This window comes from Phyllobates terribilis, unplaced genomic scaffold (genome assembly GCF_046119375.1).
Source record: "Phyllobates terribilis strain yellow unplaced genomic scaffold, ASM4611937v1 Scaffold_9__5_contigs__length_417890890, whole genome shotgun sequence".
NCBI lineage: Eukaryota > Metazoa > Chordata > Amphibia > Anura > Dendrobatidae > Phyllobates > Phyllobates terribilis.
Window position 1 is genome coordinate 82,690,712 of NW_027362769.1, and position 10,565 is coordinate 82,701,276.

Genomic DNA, 10,565 nt, shown 5'->3' on the forward strand with positions numbered 1-10,565 from the left:
TTAGAATATTGGTGACGTGTACAATACTTATTTCACTCGCTGTATAACATATAGGTAGCATCTATACTCCTTTCCTACTGTATAATGAGATTTGACTAGTGTCTAGAGATGAGCGAATATATCTAAGTGGAATTAAATTGTACTCGAATATTGCTTGTGGTGCCGCTTGTAACTGCACATCTGCCCCCTATTCAGTTGAATGGGAGACAGATGTGCAGTTACAAGCGGCTGCCACTAGAGATGGATGGCCAAACACCGCAGGTAAGAACTTCCGGCCGGCGGCCGTGACCAGCCAAAGGGGATGGGGACGACTCGGTACCCGCGCCTTTGCCTGGCCTTGGGGATGTCGCGGTGGTCGGCTCCCGGGCCCGTACCCTGGGGTCAGCTTTTAAAAGGGGATTATTGGTTAACTCTATGAAAGTTTGTGACACCACCTGTGGTTTCTGGTGAGAATCACCAGTGCTGCGGCAGTCCACTGAGGCCGGTGGTAAGGCAGCTAGATGGTATAGCTCCCCACAGGTGGAGCTAGGCCTCAGGGCAGCTTACCGAGAGGGGGGATGCAGGACAGGTGAGACCCAGCCGGGTCAGAGCAAGAACGGGGATGGACATGGTAGTCACTTCAGTACCTTTTACTGATGGTAGTTCAAGCACATCCCGGAGCACTGTAGGGTGAAGGGTGCATATCAGAATCCTCCCATATCAGAATCCTCCCCAATGAGCGGGTGTAGGGCCTCCTGTTTCTTGCCTCTGCGTAGTAAGTTTCTGACCTGCCTAAAGCTAGGCCTAACTTTATCTCTGTCCTGCACCGGCTGATGTTGTGGTAGGGCCTTCTCTTGGAGTCCACGCTCCCAGCTTACGGGGCCTATGTGTCTCCTGGCTCTGTTACGTATCAGCTCTCTGGTGAACCTGGGACCTGTAGTTCTCCAGGGATTCCGGTTATGCCTTACTTGGTCGTAGAGATCCCAGTAAGCTCGGACCCGGTGTCCTGTATATGTTTCGGGGTGAGCTGGGTAAGCTCCTCTGCCCCCACTGCTACTAACTTTCCACTCTCCTTCGGCCACGCTCGGGCCCTCACTAGACTACTCACACTAACAGCAGCTTGCCGCTCTTCACCGCTCTTACAGGCGTCGGCACACCTTGGGCTCACTTACTTGAGCTCCTGAGTCTAGACTGGGCTTCAGGACCGCTGGAGGCCTAGCTTGCCTACACAGCAACCCACGTGCTTCTCTGCATACACAGCGTTTTACTCTCTGTGCACTCCAGACTAACTAACTGCCTAGCTCCACCTTCCCTATTTATATCCCTAACGGGCTCCCTCTGCTGGTCTGAGGTGGAAGGTGGAGATGTGTGAATGTTTATGGGGGCCTCTTGTGGAGGATTCCATTAATACACCCTTCTAGGATCTGTGGTACCAAGCGCAGCTGGGCTCCACAGCCGCCGGCACCCATAACAACTAATTGACGGGGGTGCCGTGTGCGGGACCCCGGCCGATCATACATTGGTGCCCTATCCTATAGATAGGGCATCAATGTCAAAGTAGTGGACAACCCCTTTAAAGACTGTTATATTGTGTGCTAAAGTTTTGATACAATGTTGAGCCCCCTAAAAGATTGTTAAAAACATTGGTATTTTTTATTTTTTTTATTTTGCAGGTGTGGAATACATTGATGCAGCACATTGATAAATCTGGAGATGAAATGCTTTCTCAGTATCAAAATATATTTGAGACAATTCCATTAAAAGACAAGGAACGGTACGTTTTTATTTAATGTCCAGTCCTCCATTCTTGCACACAGGTTTTATAAGACTGCTTTTTTACAGATACAGGTAAATGCGTTGTCCAGTCTAAATTGATAAGTCTGCAATCACTCTGTGTGACTGCAGACTTGTGAATCTGTGAATCCCCCGAGTGCAGGCACTGAGCGCTGTGAGGATTTGCCTGTTTCTGAGCTTGGAACAGCGGTTATGTATGCGCTATACATGCTTCGGGGCAGAGCCTGTCTAGTTGGCATGGCCTCTCTCCATACAGTTGTATGGAGCGAGGCTGCGTCCCATCTAGTGACGCGGCCGTCCAGTGGGCGCGGCCTCTCTCAGGCCACGCAAATTATGTGCTTCAAATGGATTTTTTTTCAGATTTTTTATATATCTCACCCTTTGCATTGCAAAAGTTCAGTCCACGAAACTTTCAAAATATATAAGTATTTTTTTGCTATTTATGGATGTTGTTTTGAAAGGGTTTACTTTAAATAGTAGAAGATTTTAGTGCAGAATTCACAACTAAAATTTGAAATAAAATATTAGTTTTCCGATAATTCACTGATTGATTCCATTTAAACCCTTTGATCAGAAGTGGTGGGTTTTTTTGTGACACAACCAGCAGCCTCTGTTGGGTAAGGTTCAGACTCTGCTCCTGAAATCCGCATCATACAAGATGACCCAATATTGGACATACAAGTACGTCCAATGTCAGGAAGGAGTTAATGTCAATCGGAGGAATTTAGGTATATGCACACAATGAGTATTTGCAGCAGAAATTTCTGCACCAAAAAATTGCAGAGTACAGTACCAACAAAATTAATGAGCATCCTGCAACATCATGCACACGCTGCCTATTTTTTTGTTGCAGAGTTGAAGCAGTTTCAAGTCTACAGCATGGAAATGAATAGAGGAAATAACATAAAAAAACGCATATTTTACGTAGCATTTTTTTGTGCATCGAGACGTGTTTTTGGTGTAAAACTTTCTGCTGCAAATAGTGTCATAGATGAGCCAAAAATCAAAATTTGAAACACCTCATCCAGAGCCCTGGTGGAGTAATCAAAAGCATGACCACTTCAATCATTATTAACAGTATAAATTTTATTTAAATATTTTAAAACAACAATATTAAAAATACAGTAGCTGAAATGTGAGGGACGAATAATGGCAATACCCTATGTCTGTGCACAAAGACAATAACCATATATAGCTCAAATTAGTAAACATACATAAAATAAATATGCACATGCATAGCAAATAAATTTCATTTTAAGTAACAGTTCATGTGGCAGAATTTTGCATATGCTAAAAATAATCGTAAACTACAGTGCAGACCAAAAGTTTGGACACACCTTCTCATTTAAAGATTTTTCTGTATTTTCATGACTATGAAAATTGTACATTCACACTGAAGGCATCAAAACTATGAATTAACACATGTGGAATTATATACTTAACAAAAAAGTGTGAAACAACTGAAAATATGTCTTATATTCTAGGTTCTTCAAAGTAGCCACCTTTTGCTTTGATAACTGCTTTGCACACTCTTGGCATTCTCTTGATGAGCTTCAAGAGGTAGTCACCGGAAATGGTTTTCGCTTCACAGGTGTGCCCTGTCAGGTTTAATATGTGGGATTTCTTGCCTACTGAATAGTCTGTTAGAATTTGTGTTATGGCAAGAAAAAAGCAACTAAGTAAAGAAAAACGAGTGGCCATCATTACTTTAAGAAATGAAGGTCAGTCAGTGCGAAAAATTGGGAAAACTTGGAAAGTGTCCCCAAGTGCAGTTGCAAAAACCATCAAGCGCTACCAAGAAATGACGCGCCCCCTGGGCCGTGGCGTACTAGTTTAGGGACCGGTCCCTTCTGCGGCTCGATCCCTCCACCGCCTGGCATATTCGGGCGTACGGGTGGCCTCCAGCACTTCCCGTACCCCTAGGATCCCTTCTGTTCCTGGAGCCTTTCTCCTGCTCCCTCTCCTCTCTTCTCTCCTTCTCCTGGGCCTCTCACTAGGCCTGCCTCCGGAGCAGAGCTCCTGCAGAGCCTCTGCTCCTTTCACTTCTCCTCCTCTGACTGGCTTGTCTGTCTAAGATGGCTCCCCTTTTTAGACAACTTCCTTTCATGCTCACCTAACCTGCTTCCTCCACCCACACCCACTACATGGTTCCCCCTCACTAGGTTCCCCTCCACTCCAGCCAGGGACGAGGGATTGTGCTCTCCCTTAGGAGCAATCTCGCCCTGCCCTACTGAAGTGGACGTGTTGGATGCAGGTGTTAGGGTCCCGGGCAGCACTCTATCCTTACCTGAGAGTTGGATACCACACCTCTGGGTGAGATGCAGTACCTCTGTGGCGACTGAACCCTCAGGGGTGCCACAGAAACTGGCTCACATGAGGACCGCCCCAGGAAAGGAAGACCAAGAGTCACCTCTGCTTCTGAGGATAAGTTTATCCAAGTCACCAGCCTCAGAAATCACAGGTTAACAGCAGCTCAGATTAGAGACCAGGTCAATACCACAATCTCTTCAACAACTGTTAAGAGGAGACTTTGTACAGCAGGCCTTCATGGTAAAATAGCTGCTAGGAAACCACTGCTAAGGACAGGCAACAAGCAGAAGAGACTTGTTTGGGCTAAAGAACACAAGGAATGGACATTAGACCAGTGGAAATTTGTGCTTTGGTCTGATGAGTCCAAATTTGAGATCTTTGGTTCCAACCACCGTGTCTTTGTGCGACACAGAAAAGGTGAACGGATGGACTCTACATGCCTGGTTTCCACCGTGAAGCATGGAGGAGAAGGTGTGATGGTGTGGGGGTGCTTTGCTGGTGCCACTGTTGGGAATTTATTCAAAATTGAAGGCATACTGAACCAGCATGGCTACCAGAGCATCTTGCAGCGGCATGCTATTCTATCCGGTTTGCGTTTAGTTGGACCATCATTTATTTTTCAACCTCCAGGCTGTGTAAGGGCTATTTGACCAAGAAGGAGAGTGATGGGGTGCTATGCCCGATGACCTGGCCTCCACAGTCACCAGACCTGAACCCAATCGAGATGGTTTGGGGTGAGCTGGACCGCAGAGTGAAGGCAAAAGGGCCAACAAGTGCTAAGCATCTCTGGGAACTCCTTCAAGATTGTTGGAAGACCATTTCCGGTGACTACCTCTTGCAGCTCATCAAGACAATGCCAAGAGTGTGCAAAGCAGTCATCAAAGCAAAAGGTGGCTACTTTGAAGAACCTAGAATATAAGACATATTTTCAGTTGTTTCACACTTCTTTGTTAAGTATATAATTCCACATGTGTTAATTCATGAAAATACTGAAAAATCTTTAAATGAGAAGGTGTGTCCAAACTTTTGGTCTGTACTGTATCTCATAAGCCTATATTAGGTAAAGTGACAGTGCATCCAATCGTTTAAGAAATAATACTCAAAATGAAAGTGCAAAGTGCTTAAATGTATATCTCCAATAGTCAAGTAGCTATCAAATTGAAGATGTGACATATATTGATAAGCTAGTATTCCTAAAGTAACAAGGAGATTATGTGCACAAAGGCAATAGAATATAATCAAACCGGTAACCTGTAGGGATCTATTGGCACTGTCAGAATCACTTTGGTGGTTCATAGTAGCACGAGATAGAATTACCTAAGAGCGATGGTTAGTCACTGGGCAGGTATGCACGTGTTCCTCAACCCCAAAGTGCACACTCTGAGCATCGACTGAATGAAGCAAGAAGCTGAGAACAAAGTGTTCTCGCCCAAAGCCAAAACACACTCAGTTCTTACTACTGTTGTTTTACTATGCTGATTAAAATATTCAACTTTGTGTCTTTTGAAAGATAAAAATGTATCACAAGCACCTATTCTTCTCTTCCAGTATCACAGATATACCGGTCAAGATTCAGCTGTCAATTCCAGAAATCATTGGGTTCATTCAGTCAATTGTTATGTTTCAGAAAATCAAAGAAAAAGACGAGAAAAGAGCAGAGCAATTTCTAACAGATACTGAAAAAAGGTCCAGTATAATTAGATTACCTGTACTAAAGAAGAGACACACGAGGAATCACACTAATGTTCCTTATAAGGCCACAGCCCCACTATCAGTATTCAGTCAGTATTTTTTCTCAGGAGTGGGAGCCAAAACCAGGTGAGAAACAATCAGAGAAAAGGTAAAATAGAAACAAGTCACCAATTCTGCATTTATCACCCACTCCTGGTTTTGGCTCCCACTCCTGAGAAAAAATACTGACAGAATACTGACCAAATACTGATAGTGGGGCTGTGGTCTAACACAGTTTTCAGGGACTAGAAATTTTAAATGTATAATGTGAACCCTAAAGATACAGAAGTTAAAAAAAAAAAAAGTTATCCTGAGTTTAGGCACTGACTATATTTTAGACCTGTAGTGATAACAGAAAATTATATTAAAGGGGTCGTTTGGGTCTGACATAGGATCAGGCATCAATATGAGATCACTGGGGGCGCTGACAGACGTCACCTCACTAACCAGCTGATATCTGCTCTGGAAGTGATCTAAAGGGGCATTTACACTGCAAGATAATCGTAAAGGAGTATTGTTAAAAACGCTCAATTCACAATTATCCTGCCAAACAAACAGGCTGCCGATCACCCAATTAACACACAAACCACTCGTTCACGGGGTGAAAAGCTCATCTCCTTGGCGGTGCATCGCCCTGTGTAAACAGAAGTCGCGCTGCCAAGAGCCATAGTAGACTAAGCGCAATGAGCGATCTAATAGATCGCTAATATAGATTGCTCAGTGCTCGTGCCTTTCTTTGGTCTGCTTATGCAAACAGGCTTTAAAAAAAAACGTTGATTGTTAACAGTTTACCGATCCCGAACTGTCGTCATATTGTACCACCAGCTGGTCTTTTGTAAAAGGATATTTAAAGATGTATCGAGTGGGACTCTACAGCTCTGTAAACTGTTTAATAGCCGCTGTCAAGAACTGCCATTTTATCTGCCATTCATCATTATATCCGTGTTCGATTCGACAACCCTTTCATCGCAGTAGTTACTTTGCTGTGGTAGATTCTCGTAGATTCATGTATTTTCTATCAAGGAATACAATGGGGTGTCAGGGTGTACTTCTGGGATTATAATCAGGTATTACAGAGCCAGGCTCTTAATGCCAGTAACAAGTCTATTTATTTATTTTACTCACTTGCATAGTACCATTAATTCTATAGCAATTTACTGATTTCATCACTGTCCCCATTGGGTATCACAATCCAACCTAAATTCCCTATGAGTATGTCTTTTGAATGTGGGAGGAAACCCCCTTAATTACAGGGAGACTATACAGACTCCTTGCAGACGTTATCCTTGGTGGGATTTGATCCCAGGACCCCAGCGCTGCAAGTCTAACCACTGTGCCATGTTGTTGCCTGGTACCTTGTATTATCAAAATAAAATGAATATTTACTTGTTTAATACAAAGCCTCTACCCTAAAAAAGGTAACATTTGGAATGTCCTGAGAAGGAGGGGAACTTTGCCATTCATGGTGGATACCAACACACTTGGGAACCAACATCCCCTTAAAAACCCATCATCTGTCCATGTACATATGCGGAATCATCCAACTCTACAATATTAGGTGCAAAATAACTAATAAAGATGCGTTCTGTAGCATCATATCACAGTATGAAGTTTACTAAGCACACATAATTCTTATAAAGCAATTACTACATTTCTATGATGTTGCTGAATTTACCTTCTTGTTACAGATTTCGAGAGGTACTTGGAGAAGAGGCTGATTCTGCCCAAATGAACATGACCATGAAACATTACTGTGTCCTTGCTTGCAAGCAATAACATGGAGACCTGTTAGATGCAAATATTCAGAGTAGAGCGTTGTGTTGTTTTTTCTTATAATTTCTGCAAAAAGTGTCTTTGCAACTCCTGGACACTAACATTTACATGCTATAGGTAGACTTTTAACACAATCCTGCCACATCTACTATTAGCATTCCTTTCATGGCACTTTTTTTTTGTAGATTGGATTTGGGGTAAATTTTACTCTGATATGTTTAGAATTTATTTAGAGAGAAAAAATACACATTCTGTAAATTTGAAACTTATTGTAATTTCCCTGCCCTCGCAATAGTGATATCAAGTGAAAAATTAATGCTGGCATAATTAGTTTTTTAACCCCTTTCTGACGCAGGGCGTAATAATATGTACCTGTGGACTGAGCCTTAATGACCAGGTACAGAGGCTGTGCGGACTTGATTGCTGCCGGGTGTCAGCTGATTCTTACAGCTGACACCCGGTACTATGTGCCAGGAGCAGTCCCGCCCCGCCATCATATTAACCCCGCCGGAAATGCTGCGATCGAAGTCGATTGCCGCATTTCCGGGGCAAGCAGAGGTAAGAGCGCCCCTCTTACCTTGGATAGGCGATCCCGTGTTGTGAGCACGGGGTCCCAATCGTTGCCATGGTGACATCCGGGTCACCAGGCATCAGGAAGTTAGGTAGATCGTGCTCAGTGCACGATCTATCTTACTTGTGTCTGCAGGGCTGACAGCCTGCATAGCATAGGGGATGCTGCTGCATCCCCATGCTATGCAAGCGATCAGCCTGCAAAAAATGAACATCCCATAGTTGGAACAAAGTGTAAATGTTAAAAAAAAGTGTTAAAGTGAAAAAAAAATTAAAAATTGTAAAAATATTTAAAAAAAATGACAAAATAATCCAAAATAATAAAAATATACTGTACCCATGAATAAATAAATAATAAGAAAAATAAACGAAGCAAAAAACGATTCTTTATCATCATACTGCCAAACAAAAAATGGAACAAAACGCAATAAAAAAGACGAATGTAAATAAAAATGGTACTGCTGAAAAAGTCATCTTGTCCTGCAAAAAACAAGCTGCCATACAGATACATCAGTCAAAAAGTAAAAAAAGTTATAGCTCTCAGCATAAAGCCATGCAAAAAAAATATTTTTTCTATAAAATAGTTTTTATTGTGTAAAAGCGCCAAAAAATTAAAAAACAATATAAATGTAGTAATAGTAAATGTACTGACCCAAAGAATAATGCTGCCTTATAAATTTTACCACACTGGAAATGGCATTAGAAAAAAAACAAAAAAAAACAATTCCTGAATTGTTGGTTTCTGTTTATTCCGCCTCCCAAAAATCTGAATAGAAAGCAATCAAAAACTGTAATTTGCCCTGAAAATGGTACCAATAAAAACGTCAACTTGTCCCGCAATAAACAAGCCCTTACATGACGTTTTATAGTGTGTGACAGCTGCCAAACATAAAAATCCACCGATATGAATCTGGTATTGCTGTAATCACACCGACCCGAAGAATAAAGTTGTATAATCACTTATACGGCACGAGGAACGTTGTAAAAAATAAACTCTAGGGTTAGGGTTGTGCTAGGGTTAGGGTTGTGCTAGGGTTGGGGTTGTATTAGGGTTTGGGTTAGAGTTATGTTGGGGTTGGGATATTTTCAAAAGTTAAAGAATTAAAAATGATGACAATATGGCGACTAGTGTTGAGCGCAAGTGCTCACTACTTGAGTTTGCATCGGGTGCTTGAGTGTGCACAGAGTATCACGGGTGCTCGAGTGACATGCTCGAGTCTCCGCCCCATATGTTTCGCGACTGTTATACAGCCAAAAAAACCTTACGGGGATTGCATGCCATGCACGAGTAATCCACGCATGTTTTTTTTTGGGTATCTAACAACCGTGAAACATGCAGGGCAGGGACTCGAGCATGTCACTTGAGCACCCACGATACATGGTGCATACCCGAGTACCCGATGAAAAGTCAAGTAGCGAGCACTTTCGCTCAAGACTAATGACAACTTATTCAATATGATGACCTAATATTATCAAATTCTGTGTCGTACCTCTGGGTTCAAAATGTACAATATACCCCTTGATAAAATCTTTGAGGGGTCTAGTTTCCAAAATGGGGTCATTTGTGGGGGATTCCACTGTTTAGGCGCATCAGGAACTCTCCAAACGCGACATGGCGTCCGCTCTCGATTGCAGCCAATTTTTCGTTCAAAAAGTCACACAGTGCTCCTTCCCTTCTGAACCCTGCCGTGCACCCAAACAGTGTATTTTCCCCACATATGTGGTATTGGCGTACTCAGGAGAAATTTCACAACAGTTTTCTCCTCTTACACTTGTGAAAATAAAAAATTTGGAGCGAAAAGATCATTTTTGTGGAAAAAGTTTGATTTTTTTATTTTCACGGCTCTAAGTTATAAACGTCAGTGAAGTACATGGGGGCACAGGGTGCTCACCACACATCTAGAGAAGTTCCTTGAGGGGTCTAGTCACTTGTGGGGGGGTTTCCACTGTTTAGACGCATCAGGGGCTCCCCAAATGAGATATGGCATCCGCTAATTATTCAAGCAAATTTTACATTCAAAAAGTCAAATGGCACTCCTTCCCATTTGAACCCTGCAGTGCGCCCAAACAGTGTTTTTCCCACACATATGGGGTATTGGCTTACTCAGAAGAAATTGCACAACAATAGTATGGTGCAATTTCTCCTGTTACCCTTATAAAAATGCAAAACTGGGGGCAGAAAAATTTTTTTGTGGGAAAAATGTGAAAATTTTATTTTTACGGCACAATGTTATAAACTTCTGTCAAGCACCTAGGGGTTCAAGGTGCTCACCACACATCTAGATAAGTTCCTTGAGGGATCTAGTTTCCAAAATGGTGTCAATTGTGGGGGGCTTCCACTGTTTAGGCACATCAGGGGCTCTCCAAACACGTCCGCTAATTATTTAAGCAAATTTTACATTCAAAAA

General features: G+C 42.6%; 1 protein-coding gene across 6 annotated transcripts in view; it reads left to right on the plus strand.

The window, feature by feature from the left end:
* The window catches only part of LOC141161608 (putative methyltransferase DDB_G0268948), a 232,737-nt gene extending 222,776 nt beyond the window's left edge, over positions 1-9,961 (plus strand). For all 6 annotated transcript variants that reach the window (XM_073646654.1, XM_073646648.1, XM_073646653.1 and 3 more), the window contains 3 exons: positions 1,653-1,753; positions 5,632-5,769; positions 7,503-9,961. In XM_073646654.1, coding sequence (XP_073502755.1) covers positions 1,653-1,753; positions 5,632-5,769; positions 7,503-7,590 — 327 coding nt within the window. In that variant the 3' untranslated portion in view covers positions 7,591-9,961. The remainder of the gene's footprint in view (positions 1-1,652; positions 1,754-5,631; positions 5,770-7,502) is intronic.
* The last annotated feature ends 604 nt before the right edge of the window (positions 9,962-10,565 follow it).